Below are 22,312 nucleotides of genomic sequence, written 5' to 3' on the forward strand. Positions count from 1 at the left end.
TCATAATCTCAATTCGAAACGTTCTTTCTCTTGATGAGAATACTTTTATATGAAAACCAAAAACGTAATCTCTAGTCATCGACAACCTTTTATTATTTGTTTAGAAGCATTGGAACTGAAGCATCAATTTCCATAGGCCATAGGTCGGAGGTCTTATCATATGGTGTGTAAATGGTTTTTAAAATTTAAATTAAGTTTAAAATCTCTTTAAAATTGTTTAACCATATTATCATCCAAACGTTCCATTTATTAAATGTCCAACAACTGTTCAGCATTTGTCTACAGCAAATTAAATCATCACATCCTGAATGTCCATCGCAAAAAACACACACTTTAACATCATATTTCAAAGAATTGTATACCTACTTCATATATCAGCAGTCCACTTGGTTGGTCAACTTATCCGACGTGCTGCGTGTCTGGTGAATGTGTTGTAAGCGAATAAGGACGACATGACTAGGTCACATACCATTAATAATTCATTTGGAAAGTAGTACTTTGTCGCCTGTTGCACCCGAAGACAAATGATTGCGGTAATGTGTGAGTGAATGTGGTAATGTAATTATCTGCCGTTTGTAACTAACAATAACTCAGCCAATATATGGTCTACGTTTCATACAGGTGTTGTATTCCATTGTCATATTACTTACTGAATGTTTTATCTTCGTCCATTATGCGAGCAATATCGTTAGAAATAAGTCAAATACCGTAGGAGACTATCAGGAATCTGCAGAAGTGTAATGGCGGACGGGTCACGTGATAAACAAAATGGCGGCCGTCATTTTTTGGAAATAGAATTGTTTATACACCGTATGAAATATACATTAATATCATACAAAATCGTGTATAGTAGTCCTATTCATATGAAGCACAAATAAAGAATTAAGACATATTCATGGGTAAAAGAAGCAAACGATGCGGTAACATATATTACAAATTAAAACAATAATATCATATACTTTTGATTTCTTGTTTTATACAAAATCATGCAAACATCTGCGAATTTAAACCTACCATAGTCACTGTATACCTTATTATAAAAAAAACACAGTTACATAATCCTTAGAAAAGAAAACGAAAACGATGGCATACTGGGTTGTCGAAGATATCAATATAATTATGTAAAAAAATGTATTGATAATATTAACTTGAAACAGATTGGCCGGGCAAACGCGATGACGTAGGTCATTTACGAAACTGATTATACGTGGTTGCTATGTTGTAACATATTTAGTCACCAAACGGTGATAAATATGGTCAATAAATACAAAAATATCTATGTATAGTGTAATACACTGGTGCACGCAAAAGAACCAGGGTAGCTCTAACCAGCGTTACATTCTGTCTGTGCATGCTGTGCTCCAAACAACCTTTTATAACAAACAATCTTCTCGGAGCACTATATAAATAAATTCAAATCACCAAAGGCCATGCCATACATCTTTTGAAAACTTGACCAACAGTTGAATGATGATAAAATACTACACAATGGTTCACAGATGAGGACTTAAAATGTCTTAAAAGTATTTAAAAAATGTCTAGCTTTCGAAACGTCACTCAAAAACAAATAAAATAACTCATGGCATGTGTACAGGAATTAAAACTATGTAAGTTTTGTTCTTGACACAAAATGACCATCTCTGAAGGTATGCACACACCATACCGTCGAGTAAGAAGGGGAAATGAATAATGTATCCTGATTCATAAAATGAACGAGTAACGGATCTTTGATGGATTTATAGGTACTTGATCGAACTTCAGATAGGGTGGTTGTAAATCAACGGAGCCTAGATATGGAATATCTCGATTGATATTATTCAAGTATACATAAGTATTTGCTATTACTATCTTTCTGGTGAAAAACGCCAGTTCTCATAATGTTTTTTTCTCTTCTTTTTTCTTTTCTTTTTTGTTTTCAATATAAGGCATGTGTTGGTTCGGTGTTCAGTTTCTAATCGTTAACCCCCTTAATTGAAGTCTTCTTAAAAGATCCAGCCTAGCAGTTGCATATTTGTGTGCTTGGCAGTTCCCGACAAGCAAGAAGTTTATTCCTCATGCAAAGGTTAATAGTAAGCGTATTCGTTATTTCCAGGTTAACAGAGTAATCGTCAGTTCCAGGTTATTATTAAGTGCATTCATCAATTCCAGGTTAACACTTAGTGTTTTCATTATTTCCAGGTTAACGTTTAGTGTATTCATCAGTTCCAGGTTAACAGTTAGTATATTCATCAGTTCCAGGTTAACAGTTAGTGTATTCATAAGTTCCAGGCTAACATTAAGTGCATTCATCAATTCCAGGTTAACACTTAGTGTATTCATTAGTTTCAGGTTAACGTTTAACACTTAGTGTATTCATCAGTTCCAGTTAATTATTCATCAGTTCCAGGTTAACACTTACTGTATTCAATAGTTCCAGGTTAACATTTAGTGTATTCATCAGTTCCAGGTTAACAGTTGGTGTATTCATTAGTTTCAGGTTAACAGTTAGTGTATTCATCAGTTCCAGATTAACATTTAGTGTATTCATAAGTTCCAGGTTAAAATTTAGTGTATTCATTGGTTCCAGGTTAACATTAAGTGCATTCATCAATTCCAGGTTAACACTTATCGTATTCATTAGTTTCAGGTTAAAATTTAGTGTATTCATCAGTTACGGGTTAACAGTTAGTGTATTCATTAGTTTCAGGTTAACAATTAGTGTATTCATTAGTTCCAGGTTAACATTTAGTGTATTCATCAGTTCCAGGTTAAAATTTAGTGTATTCATTAGTTACAGGTTAACATTAAGTGCATTCATTAATTTCAGGTTAACACTTATCGTAGTCATTAGTTCCAGGTTAACAATTAGTGTATTCATCAGTTTCAGGTTAACAGTAAGTGTATTCATTAGTTACAGGCTAACAGTTAGTGAATTCATTGGTAACAGGTAAACAGTTAGTGTATTCATCAGTTCCAGGTTAACAGTTAGTGTATTCATCAGTTCCATGTTAACAGTTAGTGTTTTCATTAGTTACAGGTTAACAGTTAGTGTATTCATAAGTTACAGGTTAACAGTTAGTGTATTCATTAGTTACAGGTTAACAGTTAATGTATTCATTAGTTACAGGTTAACAGTTAGTGTATTCATTAGTTACAGATTAACGGTTAGTGTATTCATAAGTTCCAGTTTAACAGTTAGTGTATTAATCAGTTCCTGGTTAACAGTTAGTGTATTCATTAGTTACAGGTTAACAGTTAGTGTATTCATTAGTTACAGGTTAACAGTTAGTGTATTCATTAGATCCAGCTTAACATTTAGTGTATTCATCAGTTCCAGGTTAAAATTTAGTGTATTCATTAGTTACAGGTTAACATTTAGTGTATTCATCAGTTCCATGTTAACATTTAGTGTATTAATTAGTGATAGGTTAACAGTTAGTGTATTCATTGGTTACAGGTTAACAGTTAGTTCATTCATCAGTTACAGGTTAACATTTAGTATATTCATCAGTTCCATGTTAACATTTAGTGTATTCATCAGTTCAAGGTTAACAGTTAGTGTATTCATTAGCTCAAGGTTAACAGTTAGTGTATTCATCAGTTCCATGTTAACAGTTAGTGTTTTCATTAGTTACAGGTTAACAGTTAGTGTATTCATAAGTTACAGGTTAACAGTTAGTGTATTCATTAGTTACAGGTTAACAGTTAGTGTATTCATTAGTTACAGGTTAACAGTTAGTGTATTCATTAGTTACAGATTAACGGTTAGTGTATTCATAAGTTCCAGTTTAACAGTTAGTGTATTAATCAGTTCCTGGTTAACAGTTAGTGTATTCATTAGTTACAGGTTAACAGTAAGTGTATTCATTAGATCCAGCTTAACATTTAGTGTATTCATCAGTTCCAGGTTAAAATTTAGTGTATTCATTAGTTACAGGTTAACATTTAGTGTATTCATCAGTTTAATGTTAACATTTAGTGTATTAATTAGTGATAGGTTAACAGTTAGTGTATTCATTGGTTACAGGTTAACATTTAGTGTATTCATCAGTTTAATGTTAACATTTAGTGTATTAATTAGTGATAGGTTAACAGTTAGTGTATTCATTGGTTACAGGTTAACAGTTAGTGCATTCATCAGTTACAGGTTAACATTTAGTATATTCATCAGTTCCATGTTAACATTTAGTGTATTCATCAGTTCAAGGTTAACAGTTAGTGTATTCATTAGCTCAAGGTTAACATTTAGTGTATTCATCAGTGCCAGGTTAACATTTAGTGTATTCATCATTGCCAGGTTCACATTCAGTGTATTCATCAGTTCCAGGTTAATATTTAGTGTATTCATCAGTTCCAGGTTAACATATAGTGTATTCATCAATTCCATGTTAGAATTTAGTGCATTTGTGCGTTCCATGTATACATTAAGTGCATTTGTGCGTTTCATGTTAACAATAAGTGTATTAATCAGTTCCAGATAACATGTAGTACATAAGAGCGTTCAATGTTAAATTTGGTGTATTCATTAGTGCCAGATTAACATTTAATGTATCCGTGCTTTTCATGTTATCATTTAGTGTTTCCATCAGTTCCGTGTTAACATTTAGTGTATTCATCAGTTCCAGGTTAACATTTTGTGTATTCATCAGTTCCATGTTAACATTTAGTGTATTTATCAGTTCCAGGTTAACAGTTAGTGTATTCATCAGTTCCATGTTAACATTTGGTGTATTCATCAGTTCCAGGTTACCAGTTAGTGCATTTGTGCGTTCCATGTTAACAATAAGTGTATTAATCAGATCCAGGTTAACATTTAGTGTATTCATCACTCCCAGGTTAACATTTAGTGTATTCATCAGTTCCATGTTAACATTTAGTGTATTCATCAGTTCCAGGTTAACATTTTGTGCATTCATCACTCCCACATTAACATTTGTATATTCGCGAGTTCCATGTTAGCTGTTCTTGTATTTTGTCATTTTCATGTTAACAGTTAGTGTATTTAACAGTTAAAGGTTAATCTCAGGTGTGTGTTCATGTGTATTCGTCAGTTCCAGGAGGACATTTTGTCAATTCGTCGATTGGGGATGATATTTAGAGAATTCATCACGATCCATATTTATAAGACTTTTAAAGTCATCACTGAAGCCGATTCCCTAAAATTTCAAAGTCGTATTTTAAGGAAAGTATGGGTGTTTTTAACATAAAACTATGTTATTCAATACAATCAATGAAAATAAGATATTTCAGATGTTGTAAAATTATAATATCATATAAGATCATAGGACCACTTGACATTTAGTATATTCGTCTGTCTCTGGTTAAGATTTCGTGTATTCGTCAGTTCTAGATCGACATTATGGCCATTCGTCTGTCTCTGGTTAAGATTTCGTGTATTCGTCAGTGCCAATGAAGGATAAGATTAAGGAAAAATAAAATTGCTAAATTGCAATCTAACATGATAAAACTTAGCATCTAAATAATGTTTACCTGCAATTAGGGTTAAAATATGAAGGGTCTTTGGATTTGCACTTTGACACGAATCTTCCAAAATCCATTCCCTAATCATTTGCTGCAATTTTAGATTGATCGAAAACAAATTACAAACACTACGGCCTTTAACAGTTTTGGTACTCTTTGAACCCGTCATTGTTTTTAAATGGTTCACAACCCCCCCCCCCCCCCCCCGTATATTTCCATCTTTAACCGGGGTTCTAATAGACCGACGGAACAGAACCGTGGTTCTGCTGACTTTTCATGTGGCCCATATCTAGATTCAGGTTTCAATTTTATTTATTCTATATATCCTACTATACGTCAGAGTCGAACTTTGGGATATACAGAAACTATTTTCTTCAGATCACCAAAGCTGGACTCTAATTTGGTGATTGTTGGTGCATTCGTCAGAACCGATCTACGTATTATTAAAACAGAAAATTTGAAGAATCCTCGATTATCATTGGCACACACAACAATGCAAACACCAATTGGTTATGCTATAATCTAATACAATATTTTCCCTGATGATCGTATGAAAGCCACCCTTAAAAGCTTCAAATGTAAATATTTTAAGAAATAATTAAAATACTGAGTATATTCGATTTAACTTAATCCATCGACGCGATGCATTAAATGGCAATGCATATCACATGTAAATATAAACTACTTATAAGTGTACATAAGCGCGTTAAGATTAGTTTCTAGTGGGTAAAATACATGAATAAATCCTCGTAACCTGACTACTGCGATATTGGTATTATCGAACACACAGCCGATCAAATCAGCGTCGGATTTCATGTAAACTGGAGGTAAATTTTCTTTAGTTTTCATTAAATACTTTTCGTTTCAGACAATTTATTTATTTATTCTCTTAAAACTGTTAAACAAATGCATTGGGTCTTAAAGCGTTAGGTGTTGTAGAATCTTTTTTTTATTTATACCGGAAACCTTGTAACCGGTGCGCGAGGTTAAATACTCTTAGCAACGAGGCGCCATTTTCTTAGCGACGGTACTTTAAAGATTGGATTTTTCCTCGGTAAGTTGACTTCGCGTTTAAGAAATGAATTAAATCGAAACAAAAGAAACTGATAAAACTCAAGATATTTATAATTATTATGATGATTTCAGCATTATAATTTTTAATTTGACGATTATACCAAATTTAAAAGGTATCGAGACCATGATATAACTTTGGGATTTAAATCGTTTAAGGTGATTTTGGTTGTTCCGTAAAGTTTTATTCATGAAATAATAAGGTTTATTCCAAATGAATGAACCTTTTATAATCATTACACTCATGTTATTAGAATTGGTAAGGTAAATTGAAAATATTATCATAAAATTTGATTAACTCGAAATTTGAACCAATTTATGTTTAAGTGTTATCCTTGTATTGAGATTTTGTAAATTACCCAAGAGTATCATGTTTACATAATCTAATTGATTTCATTATTGTTGTATATGTGTCGTCTTAACGAATTATATATCTATATCTATTAAACCATTCAAAATTATACAAGAAAAATTTCCGTATTTGTATTGTAACGTTAGCTTAATGCCATTATAGTAACACACTATTGAAAAATAAATCATAATGTTATAATACACACACAGCTAGCAATACAAAAAAATAACATTTTTCTGACACAAAATCAAATGTATTAAAAAAAAAAATGGCGTTTACCGAAGCTCTTAGTGGAGGAGAAGTATCAAGTATCATATACTGGTAAAGACAACTACATTGTGTTAAAAATCGACAAGTGATTTAAATATCGTGTTCAAACAGTCTTTGGGCGATATGAATTTCATTATAAGATTAAAAATATATGAAGATATCGTATAATATCCCTTTAACCCAGTTACCAGCACTATTTTTTTTGTGTTGCATCAATGTAGGGGTCAGTTCATGTTTCTTTAACTCTCAAAGTATTAAGCGTGTTTTAAGTGCATTGGGACCGATCATGTGTCCATTGTAAACCAAACTTTCAGAACCAGCTTTATAAATTTAAATGAAATATATTTCTAATCTTAAACGGGTTTTTATTCGACTATGTCTGTCTACACTATAAAGCGCTTACTGTAATTGAAATGTTCAAATTATTGGCTTCATTGTCGTCGCACAAATTAAACGCTTTATCTACATAACTGGTTTTGAGTTTAAAAGATTTTAACAAATATGTGTACTATGATTTAGTGTATCTTTATTTGTGCTTAAAACATTGACCTAGCGCCCTTAAACTTATCAAGCATTCAATAACGGACAATGAAAACTATAATGATTTATTCGAATGTCTCGGCTGAATATTTACTTAAGTTATTTGCAGTAAATATTCATACTTTCATTGCTAAATATACAAATTGAGGAGAAATATGAGGTCTTGATTATGGATATTAAATGGTTTTGACAACTTCTGTGCCGCCTGACCTGTGGGTGAGAGGTTGCGCGGTCTGGGTATTCATAGACGGGGCGATAAACACCACCCTGTCGGGCTGGGTCTAGGTCGAACTTGCCAATGTGTGAATGAATCAATGGCAATGACTGGGCAACGGTTAAACGCTATATTCTTAAATGCATTTGATTAAAAAATAGCATATCTTAATACTTATTACCTGTAATACATTAAGTATTATAGCAATTCACTGAACCCATTTTTTTTGTTGTGTGTGAGTGCGTTTGTTTCGATGATAAGCGGGAAACGATCATCAGTTATCTTTAAATAGATGATATGCGTTGTGTCTCTCAGCTATATGAAACAGCGTAGATAAATGACAAAGACATAGCTCTTCAAACAGTTCATGATATTCAAATTGAAACAAATAAGCAGAGGCTTGTTTTCAAGTTTTTTCCTATTCACCATAAACCATTCAGATACTGTTTGCAGGCTCGTACGAATGTAATTTATTAACTTTTGTAAATGAAAAGCCCGGGCCAAGCTTATCGACTCGTGCCTTTGCAACACCTTACAGGGCTTTCTCCTCCAGTGTTCAATGTTATCTCTACGAAATCAAACAAACACGGGCATTTTATATATTACCTTCACCTATTGTGCGGACGCTGCTATGTAAATAGAAATATTAATTTCAATTATGCCCCTGTCGTATGTATTTGTCGAGGAGTGTAGGTATGGGGAAAAAGGGGAACAAAGGGTGGGCAAATATAGTATTTACTTCGTTTACGACCGCTTCAATCGTAAAGAAAGTCTGATTATTATGTGTTTTAGTAACGTTGTACAAACACATCACATGCGCATTTTCCGCGCGAATCTTTGTTCAAGTAAAAGGTATTCGAAGCCTTTCTGTATATAGAAGGCAAAACTACCCTAAGTCACATTTATTAATAATGATGGTTGTGTGCAACATGTTTTTTAAACCGCTGGCCTTTGTTAAAACCATTTGTGTTTGTTATCTCTATCAGTTCGTTCCAATAGACTGAAAGGGTTGGTTTTAAAACTTGCTTCAATGTTTGACGATTTGAGACAAGAGTTTGGCATAGTGACATGCTGGCATAGTAGAAGCCATAACATCCGTGACCCGAGCGTAGAATGTGTATCGATCAGAGCATACAAATATATGTCACCTATCTTCCCTGGTCGTTAAAAGGTGGCAAGGCACATTGAGAGGTGATTTAGCGGACACAGGTAACAAATCCAGTGAGATTAATGGAATCAAGGATGAATTATCGTCAAGTTTGTCCAGTTGGTGATCATGATAAAGTTAAGTTTAAATGGTCAAGGTTTTAACTTTGGACTTTCCTAGTTAATGGTATGTGCCTTAATATAAAATTATATATATTTGATAGAAGCTCCAGTAAACCATCGCATGAGCTGTACAGACAGCCTAATGAAAAAACGAGACTGATTTCAATCATGAACATGTAAATTTAATTACGTGAGGTTGACGACCGCAAAATCATGTCATTGCTTGGGTCGCTTTCCTTAATATCAAGTCACGATAAGCCTTCAGTGCATATTAAATGGTTGTTATTTACGATTTATAGCAGGTTACGTGATTTGCTAAACCCATCAGGAGTCTTATATCAGAATGGTTATTTGGTCATAACCTTGGTTGTGTTGGTTACCGGGTACATAACAAACACAGATCATGGGACAGAGTGCAATAAACTATTACAGGGGACCCGTTAGCAGACCACTCAAACAAATGGTTGTCATGGTTTCGTACCTAAGACATGCACCTTGTATTGGTTGTTATAGCAATTTCAGCACAAGTTAAAAAAGGTTATATCGTCGGATACCCCAGTGGTCGGTGTTGGGCAGATTCCGTACACTTTTTTTGTAGTATTAAGGAAATGTGCAATTTGAGTGTAGATATGGTTAGTGTCGGTAATATAACATGACCCTGGTAGTGTTTAAGGTGTTAGTAAGTTGGTTTAAATCATCTATATTTCAAGAAAACGCTTCCTATTTCTAGATATAATAAGTTTTGCATAACTAAGGGATTTACTATGGCAATAATACGTGAAAGGCATACAAGTGGCATATAAATGCAAAAAAAACAAGGGATTTGAAGGTACACTGTTCTTTGAAAATGTAAATGATCGTTCTGACACGTTACTATTCAACTACACTCCGTCTTTATTGAGGCAGTTCCGTTTCTTTGATTGTCGCTATAACCAACAGGCAAAAACTGAACATAAATATTTAACTGCCAAACACATACACCAACACAGACTTTCAGACAGATATCGTCAATACCCGTGAGCGGTCCTCGTAAATAATTCCTTACCGATCATTTGATAAATATCTACTAGTAATTGGCCGTCATTGGCACTTTCACCAACATTACGAGGTTTGGAATCCATTTGCGATTTTTCTATTCTGATAACTTAAATGCCTTACATTTTGTCTGACCTGTAATCTTCGTGATTAAAAAATTGTTCAATACTAAATGAATTCTTAAGAGGGTTCGTTGGCAGGCGATTAAACGGATTAAGCCTTATAATATAGCCCTGTCAGCGTTTCCAAATAGTACAATTAAATGCCAGTGAAAATATTTCAATCACGTAATGAGCTAACAAACACATTAAACAAATGAAAGTTATGAGAGATAACAGTATTTTGTAGAATTGTGGTCAAACCAAAATAAGTTCATTAATAAGTTGTTTGTTCGTTTTTTTATAATATACTAGAGAAATATGTAATACTCTAAAGGCGCGAACCAACTGGGCTTGGTATAGAGAAAAAAAACGAGTTGTCAGGCCAGGTGAAATTACAAAAACTTTCTTTGAAGTAAATACTTTATGTATTGCTCTTTGTTAAATGTATTGATATGATCATTAAACGTATTCATATAGTTTGTTGGTAGTCTTTATATACTTGTTCAATAAATGACTTCAGAATAAAACATATTTTTCCGTAAACCAAATGCCTTTGTATTAACATTGTTTCATTGCTATCTGCATTTCATTGTTATCTGCAATGTAAAAATCAAATAAATGTTTTTAACCAGACTAACCATTTAAGAGAGTTAAGCTTTAAAAGATACATGTATACATAACAATACAATACAAATGTTGGGGCGAATGTCTCCTTACTATTTAGTGCGCATGCACGAACCGCTGAATAAAATCCCTACTTTAATTCGCGAAGAAAGAGGCCTTAACACAAAATGCTAATATGATTGAATTGTAAACGCTCAAACAATAGAAAAACACAGAAAGCCTGCTCTACACCTCGGCTTACATGAATTATTCAACACCATCCATGGGATAATTGTTTCTCTTGACAGAGCGATCATATGGCAGACTTAACAAGACGAAATATGGTATGAAACAAGATAATGAAATCATGGTCGCCTACCTGATATAATATTTACCCATATCGGCAAATTTGCATAGAACAAAATCTCATCAATACATAAACCATATTTTAACAATCATTCTTCTCTTATCGCCCTGATCTGGGTGTTTGTTTCAATCGTTATGTCTGTGTTACCATGCTTCGCTCTGTTAAAGTCTGACGAATATGTTTTTTCATTGGGATCAATTGCAATGGTCTCTAGCAATGGAACGTGTTAAATATTAAGTAGATGGTTGGTTTTGTATTTCATTAGCTGCTCGTATTTCGGTATCAATATCACAGGAAAAGTTGATATTTAATTGAAAATTAATTGAAAGAAACCCCTATAATAAAACCCTGAAACACATTGTTCGCCTTTTTAAATCAATGGTAGTTTAAAGGTTGACTAAAGAGTAAAGACATTGTCACGAACTTGTAAAGTATGTCATAAAAGTTGCAATGAAATTTATTTGACCATTTACCATGGTTGCACCACAGATGCATTTAACTTGACAAGTTTTATTGCCCCAATGTAAGCTTTATATAAAATAGGAATGATATCGATACGAGTAACACTATCGACTGTATTCACACTTGCATTTAACGCCTCAAAAGAGGGGGCCTTTTTTGTACCATAACATACATAGGGCATATCAGTGCATATCTAGCATCGTTCAGATTCGTTTATAGATATATCTTGGTAAGAAAGTATAATGGAAAAAGTAGACATGTACATGAAATTCCAAACTGGCAAGGACTCTGTTGAAAGTCATCAAACTGGTGATTAGTAAGTCTGTGGTTAGCATTCCTAGGACGAAACAATGACGGCGTCGAGAGTTCATGACTTTACAATCCATGTTGCGTAGGGACAGGCAGCTTAAGCCATAATGAACTATACTGACCCGACGGCGATTAAAATTATGTGCATGTATACTGGAGTACATGTAATATTCTTGTATATTTGACTTTGAGAGTTTAAAAACCAAAAATAAGTACATGTATTCTCTACATCGTATGTAACAGTGTCAGTTATCTGGACCTTTTCTGGACTTAATGTTTGCCGGGCTACTGGATGTTTACATGTATGATCTGGTCAATCGAGAGCTCATTCTCGTTCTGCACATGCAGAACTGGCTGTTAAACAAAACATTTCGTATTCGGCATTTTTTTTTCATACACAATTTTATTACTACGCTCTGTTTTGCATTACCTATGGCCAGGTATATAGCCAGGTATGATTGAAAGCCTACTTGTAAGGCTCGGAACTGCCAGTTTACAACCGCAGCGGCGTTAAACATACATTCTACGTTATAAATCCATATTCAGACATTGAGTAAACACTTGAATGAAGCATACAAGACTTCTAAAGATTTGATAATGTATTTAAAGGCGGATAAAATACTTCTTTATTTATTTTAACATGAAACTGCTCATGTGGGAGTTGATCCAGTGTAATCGCATTAATGCACATTCAATATGGCGTTTAATAATATCTGCAAAGTTCTCATGGAATAGCCTGTTGTAAGCTTGAAAAATCATACGGAGCAAATCAATGTTCACATTAGCCTTTATCTCGACAATAAAACCTGAGTTCTAGTAAGCTTTGTCATGAGGCAGATATTTAAAACAAAAATCATTGACTGTGCTTTATAATAGATTTAAGCGAGCAGATTTATATGAATAAATGCATAAATAAAATAAAAGATAAAAAACAACAACTTTTATTTACTATTCATTTTTATTCACCGATAAATGTTTGCTAAATACAGGAATAATATAACATACAAATGAGCATTGATAAATGGGGTACTTGTGTCAGACTGACAACCCTATACGTCTGTATTAATTATTCAAACAGAGAACACTAGACGTTCGGTCTTACTTTCAGAACGTCAAAGCCGGAAGTCTTCTGCATCACGTGACAGTTACTTGGAAACCAGCAGCTGACAACGACGCTCAAGTTTTTGGTGCCATACCGAAGACTTAGATCAGTGAAACTTGAGGAATAATCCAGTGTTGTTGTTTTTGACGGGGTTGCAGTCCCATCCATATTCACAATGAGTCACAAGTAAGTATATTTTGTGGTGCTTTACCTATAGTAAAATCTGATTTAACGCAAAATTGTTGACGTTGCTAACGCTTGTAAAGTGTGACGTCGACGTCATGTTATTGTCTATTGTTTTCCAAAGCCAGAATCGCAACGTTTTCATCCCTGCACACTTTCTCTTGCACTATATATGTTTATGAATGTAACTGCATGTCACGTTCAAGCCACGCTTACAAAATGAAATCATAATTGAACGATTTTAAACATTTTCATCGGTTTTCTGTGTGTGTTGTTGGTATTATCAACACAACAAGTTAGGGTAGATAGTTTTTGTTTTTCGTCTTAGGTTATTAAGATTATGTGTTTGTCAAACACACAGAGTCTTTAAACATTCCAGAGTCAATGACATACATACTTGATATAAAACGTTGAATTTCTCTAGATTATATATACATGTATTACATAACAAAACTTATGTTGAAGTAAATAAGAGTATGATCAGCCTTTTCCAAAAGTGTGTACGTTCTAGGTTGGGGCTTAAAGCTTTTCTTACCCATTTATCCAAAATGTACCTATTTCCTTTAGTAGGGGGCGAAGCGCCACCAGGTAATGTATATTACTAAACTCTGCCTTGTAGATCGCATAAGCCTAGATTAATAGGTTTTAGAGCAATTGCGTTTTCATGCAAGCTTTGTTCCTTCCTTTTTATGAATGCTTATTTTTCAGTTACACGATAAAATAAATACATCTTACAATTCTTTCTATAATAACGCTTTACGTATAAGTTAAATTTCATTTAATTTTATAATTTCATTTACTTTAATACTACAATATATATATATATATATATATATATATATATATATATATATATATATATATATATATATATATATTAACAAATCTGTATGAAAGCTTATATCGTATATACTGATGATTTGAACCTGAAGAATTGTGGACATTTTTATAATACAACATTTTACCGATGTTAAATCAACTTGTCCACTTATAAACTGGATGTGTTGACCTAATTGGTGTCGACAAAAATGTTGAGCATGCTGCGTGGATTTATCTTAAAGTAATGTTTTATGATAATTTGTCGACACAGCAAATCTCAAGATATCCGGAATCTACATCATTTTGCCAACATTTGGTGTCAAGTGAATGGAAAACAAATACATGATAACTCTATTAGTGTAATATATACGATATACGCTTCCATCGAAAAGATTGAAGTTTACCAACGTTGACGTAGTATTTAATGACCAAATATCTGACTTTGTAATCTCATTATAATGTTAGCGCACACAGGTATGTAGAAAAAAGTCCACACAAATGTACATTCATATTCATGTGACATATTCTAAACGTCTGTCATGTAATTATGCGGATGGAGGTACACCGTTGGCACATGGCTGATATTGTGTAGCTAGCTTTGGGTTGGTATCACGGCATTGAGCAGGACTGGTCAGTGGCCCTTTCATGCAGTCAAACATGAATTTGGTATTTGAGATCATTTTCAGGATCATTTATATCATTATGTATATGATAACAAACAGTAACTGATGGTGCATCATACTTACAAAGCATACTTGCTTTTCGTCTTCTCTACTCTATTATCCTAATATGTAAATGACTCGTTCATTAATGAATCATTTTAAACATCTAAGCTCGTGAAAGAATGCTTTAAATCGTAATTTACCACGGTGTATTGCAGGCTAACCTTTATTGCACTTAATCGTGTTGGAGAGCTTGTTGAGATTTTTAATGTTATTGAGCATTTTCGGTTTCCAAATAAAAAACCTGAGCATTAGCGTTTCAGTTCGTGATCATATTGAATTCCAATGTCATTTTTTCTGTCAGGGTTTTGTTCCTCCACCTCTGTAGACATTAAGATTTGAAAAGGTTTATTTTTTCCTTCGTTCTTTCTGTATTTCTATAGAAGCTGTAATAAGGCTAGAGTGCACTCATGAATATAAAAAGTTTTCACATTAAAATAGGATTACAAATGTTATTCAATAAAGGCCGTTTCCCGAGGTTAAACACTTCTTAGCACTTAACATAAATGCAATTAAAGAAACACATTCAAGTCTGGCAAATGAGCCATAATACAGGAAAATTATCCAGCGCGGCGTCAATGCTGAAGTTTTCAGGTTGGGATATTCTTCTAAATGCCAGTTGTGCCATTCCAGACTCGCCTTTTACGACAGTCCGGCTATCGTGCGTTCACGGAGTGCCACGCCGCTGTCGCCGGAGATGTCGAAGATCCTGCCGTACGTGTCCGACAAGACAATCTCGCGCCACCTCGGATACGCCGGAAGGTCCATGGACATGGGACATGCCAGAAACTACTACAACCCTGCCAGGTAACGGATTGTGCTTCTCTTATTTGATTTAAAGACATCGCCCAGCAATTGTAAAGGGTTTCCTGATCAAGCTTCTGTTTACTGTTGATGTCGGTCGTTGTGACATCTCTACAAATCATACATCATTTACAAAAAAGATATCCTCCACGTTGGGTTGTTTTGTTTGATTTTACAATACTTACAAGCAAGGGCCAGCGCGTACCATTTAGGGATATGACTCGTTATTATTCTTAAAAAAACACGACCAAACCGTTTCGGTGTCAAGATACAATAAATGGCATTTATTTGGCAGTAATTCCTCTGTATTCAATACATAAACTTAAGACAGTATACCGTATTGATGTGTTTAAAACGCATGTGTTTTGTCATACATTGTTCTGTAATTTAAGAATGAGCGATGGCAGTTTAGAGCTATTGGAACTTTATAATGTAAACATTGTGGTATTCACGACTGGAATAATTACTCATTTAGAGACGTTGAAAAATTCAATGAACTATTTGCACATTTCCATTTCTCGGGTAATTTCAGAAATACGATCTACTCTCGGTACACACCCAACGACTGGGGCCTCTCTAACCAGATGAACTACAGTCTCTCAGACAAGGAGCGCGCCTTCGGGGAGCGCCTTCGCGCAGACGCTTGGAGGGCCATGAAGGAGACAGATGCTCGCACACGCAACCGACAAAACGATGTCACTAAAAAACTAGGTAAAAATTGCCGGTCCAGTTCTACTTTTGTTCCACATTGTTTATAAAGCCTTTTTTCAATAAGGTTTATTCACCATATGATATTGAATGTACAAGACCACCATGTCATCTCAGTACCATAATCGTTCATCTTTGATAATTCATATAAAAAAAATATGTTTAAAAAAAAGATAATTTATTCAAAAGTCACATATAGGGAATAATCGATAAAACATACTTATCGTTCTTCTTTTTGTTCATTATTTTTTGCATAATGTTCAGCCCCAATGATCCTGTGTTGACTTACGTATTCCAGGGTATATAACACGTTATTGTGGTCTTGAAAAATAAATCCATGTTTTCAGCATAATTTGCTTTCAGGCGAAAGAGTCCAAGATATATCATTCTGGAAATCAGAACTCCTAAACGAAATCAACAGTATAGAAACTGAAAGCGGAAATCTCGAGGTACCGCGAAACAAGCGCCACCTAGCGTGGTGTTAACGTGAGAGTTTAGTAGTCCTGTCCCCCCTCTAATCTCAGCCAAACTTCTCTGTATAACTGTATAACGTGCATGCATGCAATATGCTCCTAACAAAAGAGTCTGAGATCAAATGTTGGACGCACACATTTTTTTTTGTTAAAACGCCTATTGTTTTGTGAGTAGAACAGATGGTTCCTTTTTTTAGAAAGTAGATCTTAGTCTTAACACTATGTAGCGGATACAATTGTTTGCTCGGGTACACATGCTTGCGAACACATTTGATCTCGGAGGGCATGTTATTAGGCTGCACCAGGGAGACAAGCACTCCGCCTCCTCTTGGTCGCCCGCCTACACTCTGTACATTGTATCCCCAGGAGAAAGAGTTTACGACATCGCATTTTGGAAGAGTGAGCTTAATATGGAAATCAACTCGTTGTGTACAGAGATTGCAAACTTGAAGGTAACAAACGACAGTCAAAACGGTTATTTGAAAGTTGTGTACAATTTAAGTGACGTTCAGAAATTATCAGTCTTTGCCTGTTAAAGCTTGCTCACATATCAGTATACATGTCTTCTGTCAATCATGAAGAACATGCCGTAATACCTTGACTATACCACCAAATGCGATGTTTTCAAGCAAACGTAGATTTATCTATTCGGAGTAGACACTGTGTTTTGGGCGTAGTATGGGGCTTGTTTCTTTATTTCTTACCACAGAAGGAATTACGTAGGCTATTGCAGCTGATATTATTTCTATTTGTCACAATTAATTTATTTTTAAATTCGATACATGGCACTAATGCTTTTTGCTTTTCTTACATTTCTTGCTTTGCATAATCGGACAAAATCACAAGTAATAAGTCTCCCCTTCTGCCAGGAGAATGCATGTTTATGTCCTGTTTGTACTAGCATGTAATATGTCTTCGTTCGTCGGTCCCATGTCTAACATAAAACTTTAACTTAAAGCATCCAAACAGATGTTGTTGTTTTCTTACAAGTTTCCTAACTCAATATTAAGCATGCTAAAAGTGTCCATTAACACGGCCCAGTCGACAATCCCTGTATTGTTAAAGTTACACTTTTTGTTCAGGCCCGCGCATTTGCTTTTCTTGAACGTAAAAAACGTATTTGCACCGTAGACTAGTTTACTGCACAATTTTGCTAGAAGAACACGTTCAATAGCTGTCTTTAAATAGAAAGTACTTGCTACACATCTGAAACAAAATGAGGTCTTTTAAGGTATACGATGGTCAAACAAGAGTTTATGTAAAATGGTGATGCCTGGGGACTTTTTGGGGATATTTTAGTATCATTTGAAAGGGTATAGCTTGCTACTTTTTATGTTAATTAATGACCGAAATTATATTACATATATATATAAGTTTTGGCAGTTAGTTTAAAGTTCTTTATTTCAATTAAAATCGGATAGTGAAATCGGACGAGTTTGGAATGTTACAAACATTGTGTTTGTAATATTTTTTTCAGCATAATAATTACGTATTTTCCCTTAATGCTTTACACCATCTCATACGGTGTCAAAGAAATATGGGGTGGCCAGGCATCAACATTTCACATCACTGTACATCGGACACCTTAACATTGGAGCTTAATTGCCTATTGTATCGCTAAAAAAGCAGTGAATACAAAAACAGACAAAATTATGTTGGGAATGACTAGCTGTATATGTGTTCATGATAAACATTTTACTGAAAAATATTTTAATTAAACATAAATACATCGTTGACAAAGTTGCTTAAATGCTGGTCATTCTGACCCCATGTCCTGTGGTTCGCTCACATAACTGAGCCCCCTGTTCTGTCCCCCCGCAGGAGTACCGCCGCACGTGCGAGAAGGCGTTCTCGGACACGGCCAACCCCCTCCATATCGCGGAGGAATGTCTCATGCACAGAGAGAAGAGAAATGGTATCGACCTCGTCAACGACGACGTGGAGAAGACGCTTGTCAGGGTACGCATGCGCATGTCCAATTTTGGAACTTCTTGTTGTAACAGTAGAAGTTAGCTGATATTTCAAACCCATTAGGTAAAATTTACTCGTCCTAAGTCCCGAATGCACTTAAGTGTGTCTTTAAATTAAGGGAATACAAGTCATTTTCTTTGCATTGTTCCAAAACGGTAACCTTTACATCTGCCTTAAGTCCGTATTTCTTGTTGTAGGAAGTAAATGTAATCAAAAAGTGCCAGGCTAAATTGAAGAAAGTGCTCGACAAAGCTGCCGTTCAACTGAAGTAAGTGTAATAAATAACTGTCAAAGAATGCATACATATAGGCTTGTAATGGATCAACATAATCTCTGTCTGATGATTAATTTGTTTTATGATGTAATGTTCTATCAGAAAAGTCGTGTACAGTAAATAACATAACAAACGAAATAAATAACACAAACAAAAATATAATCTGGCACGTGTCGACCGCTTGCAGAATGAACCGGGCTGCCCAGCACGCCCTGGAGATCGACGCCAAGGACAAGCACCACGCGCAAGGCCTTGACGACCGCATCCAGCAATACCGGAACGGGTCCGCCGGCACCGGCTACTACCCGGGCATCGAGAGCATCGATAACACGTAAGTGGTAAACTGGAATGAAAATAATGGTAGCAAAGAAGACTCCTTGCATTGAAGTATGCTGTCATTTTTCTGCCGGCAGACATTATTATTATTGGTTTTACATTCTCTTCACAGTTTTGTTCTTGGTAAAAACAGCACACTCATGTTATTCAATTAGTGTTTTCAAGATACTTATGGCTGTCATATTTTACAGGATCACCATCCCAGAATCGTGGGCACGGTACACCCAGGAGAACATCGCCCGATCTCAAAAGGAGCGCGCGGGGTCCGAGCGGCTTCGGGGTGAGATCGACGCCACCATGCGCCAGTGCGCCAACGACATGTGGAACATGTTCAACACCGTCAACAACGCCTTCAACGCGAGAATACGCGAGACAACGGACGCCAGGAACAGGCTCCAGGCACATTTACAGAGGGTACGTCGCGGACTGTGTGAATTTGTCAAAACGGTTTAAAGGTGCAGTTTTTGTTTAATTTCCCGGAGTTGCTTGAACTCCAGACTTGTCTGTGAGCCCACAATGATTCGTTGCCTATAATAACCACGAAAAGGGTTGTAAAATGATCATGTAAAAACTGAGTCGCCGAATATTTATTCTTGTTTTCACCACGTTACAGACGATGGCGGAGATCTTCGACATGGAGAAGAACATCGAGCTGCTGCGTAAGGCCATCCAGGACAAGGAACACCCCATGAAGGTGTCCCAGAGCCGTCTGGACGAGCGTACACGCCGCATCAACGTCGAGCTCTGCAACGACCCAGTCATGAAGTCGTACGTACACGTTTCTTACCTATTGATTCTGAGTTTTGGTTATTCAAATGTTTCGTTTCACTAATCTTTAATATTCATGTGGCATAATTCATACCGACGTATATACAGCAGCAAGATTCTCTCAAGAATTTGTTAATTTTGAGTTAAATAACAAAATAACATCACTCCTTCACTCTTCCGTTTGAACTTCATTTGAACACAGATCTGAAAAAGCCGTTTGCGTGTTACAATGTACAAAAAAGATATTTGTCTTGATGTCAAATTTAAAATGTATGCGCACGTGTTAACGATCTTATTTTTCGTGCAGGCTGCAGCGGGAGGTAAGCGAGATCCGAGAGTCGGTTCGCATCCTGAAGGAACGTCTGAAGGCGTCCGAGTTGTCCCTGGCGCGCCTCATGAAGACAAAGGCCTGCTTGGAGCACGACATCTCCGTGAAGGAGAACAGTCTGCGGATCGACTCCCAGTATTGTATGGGTATGCGCAAGGGCTTCCCCATGGACCCGAAGGTCGGCCCAATCTTCCAGATGCCCACATGCTAACCTGGGATACTAGAGACATATTTATTGTTATAGACAGTTTCATAGTTTTAAAAATGAATATTTTAAGTTTTGAGCTATCGATTTTCATACATATGTTTTAGTTTTATCATCTGGTTGTTAAAATCAAGCAAAAGTTGATATAAAGAAGTGATGATAGATTATTTTTCAGTCATTTTACAATATTACAAGATCAGATATGCGTTGGTAAGAAGCGGTGGCACAGTAGGTTATTGGTAGAGGGAATAATTCAACATTGCAGAAACGATTACTGCCACACGTCACTACCAGCAATTTGAATGTGTATTAGCTGAGAGTGTGTGTATATACCTGTCGCATGTGTTTGTTTGAATATCATCTGTTAAACTTGTAGCTTATAAAGGGTTGCTACGCTTTCGTATTTTCAAGGTACAAATTTAACAGTCTTGTGCGATGCCTACTTGGTGGGCTCCGGTAGGCATTTTGGAATACTACGTACCCGGTGTTAGGCGATCGCTCTTCGAATTCAAGATAAAAAAATATGTTTAAAATCCGATGTAGTATGAAAGTGCCTACCCTCTTTCTCTCTTTCGTTGTTTGCGGCCTGTCTAACATGCTAGTTTCGTTACCTTCATTTTCTCTCAAATACAGATGTTTTGTTTGGTTTTAATTCTATTACTCTAAAAGTATAGGCATGGGTGTGCTATGTCCACATCATTTCAAACAGTATTATATTGTTACCATTTCCCTCCACGTTATATTTTTGTACAGTGTGTTAATATTTATGTAGAATTGTTGTTTTATAATTTAGATATTTATTCTTGTTGCTTAGATTTAGTCATTTAACATCAGATGCCAGTGATCGCGTATTAATCTGCCACGCCATCGTTGCCATGACCACCGAACTATTTCCTTGCTCTGTTTTAGTGTAAGGAAGTAGAGAAAGTGCTCAGATAATATTTTAACACTCGTTATATCTTAAACGGGACAAAACTTTAAGATTTAGGTTTTAAAAATGGCAGCAAATTAAAAAAAACACAACATTATGCAGTTTTTCTGCACTCGCGGTGTCTGCATTGGATTAATTAAACAGAAGGCACGAATGGCAACTCCTAACAGTATTATATTTTTCAAGTATTATTTCACGCATGTAATGAAGCTGGTTGGCGTTTTGCTCAGAGACAAGTAAACATTGTCTCTTCTCAAACCAATGTTATCTGTGATAAAGGGGAACTCCATTTACACGTGCGCTTGAGGACAAGCTAAAATGCATTTCCCCGCCCCATGTCATGATGTAGTTTCAGCGAGTAGGACATGAAATTGTTTGATATGTGTATATGTATTGCATAGAACCACAATATGAAGGCTTATGTTGTTTGCACAATAAAAAATTAAGAATTTTACTGTGTCTTTATGTTGTCATCAAAATATTGGTCCATCTTTTCGAACAATCTCAAGTCTTAAGTCCAGAATCAGGACTCAAACTCCAAGTTAGGTTCTCTCTAATATACTGATAGTGATAATTTTCGAATTAAGTACCATCTGAAAGTTTCACTATCTTTTAAAGAGATTATGTTAAATAAA

At 35.3% G+C, this 22,312-nt stretch overlaps 1 protein-coding gene across 4 annotated transcripts; it reads left to right on the forward strand.

Moving 5' to 3' along the window:
* The first annotated feature begins 6,165 nt into the window (after positions 1–6,165).
* Positions 6,166–22,131, forward strand: LOC128232548 (tektin-3-like). Of its 4 annotated transcripts, none has more exons than XM_052946178.1 (12): positions 6,166–6,287; positions 13,162–13,341; positions 13,906–13,926; positions 15,513–15,686; positions 16,216–16,394; positions 17,231–17,316; positions 18,686–18,823; positions 19,033–19,103; positions 19,297–19,440; positions 19,637–19,859; positions 20,059–20,213; positions 20,521–22,131. In XM_052946178.1, exons 2-12 carry the CDS (start codon positions 13,331–13,333, stop codon positions 20,750–20,752), a joined length of 1,434 nt encoding a protein of 477 aa, XP_052802138.1. In that variant the 5' UTR covers positions 6,166–6,287; positions 13,162–13,330; the 3' UTR covers positions 20,753–22,131. The 4 variants fall into 4 exon arrangements, with proteins under 4 accessions (XP_052802138.1, XP_052802139.1, XP_052802137.1 ...); XM_052946179.1 differs by lacking the exons at positions 6,166–6,287; positions 17,231–17,316 and adding exons at positions 6,407–6,514; positions 16,755–16,840; XM_052946177.1 differs by lacking the exon at positions 6,166–6,287 and adding an exon at positions 6,407–6,514.
* The last annotated feature ends 181 nt before the right edge of the window (positions 22,132–22,312 follow it).

The sequence above is a fragment of the Mya arenaria genome, chromosome 4 (assembly GCF_026914265.1).
Source record: "Mya arenaria isolate MELC-2E11 chromosome 4, ASM2691426v1".
NCBI classification, from domain to species: Eukaryota; Metazoa; Mollusca; class Bivalvia; order Myida; family Myidae; genus Mya; species Mya arenaria.

Coding starts and splice junctions, on each gene's coding strand:
- LOC128232548 (XM_052946178.1), top strand. Junction 16,395..17,230: donor CGATGTCACTAAAAAACTAG/GTAAAAATTGCC, acceptor TTGTATCCCCAG/GAGAAAGAGTTTACGACATC. Junction 18,824..19,032: donor TGGAGAAGACGCTTGTCAGG/GTACGCATGCGC, acceptor TTCTTGTTGTAG/GAAGTAAATGTAATCAAAAA.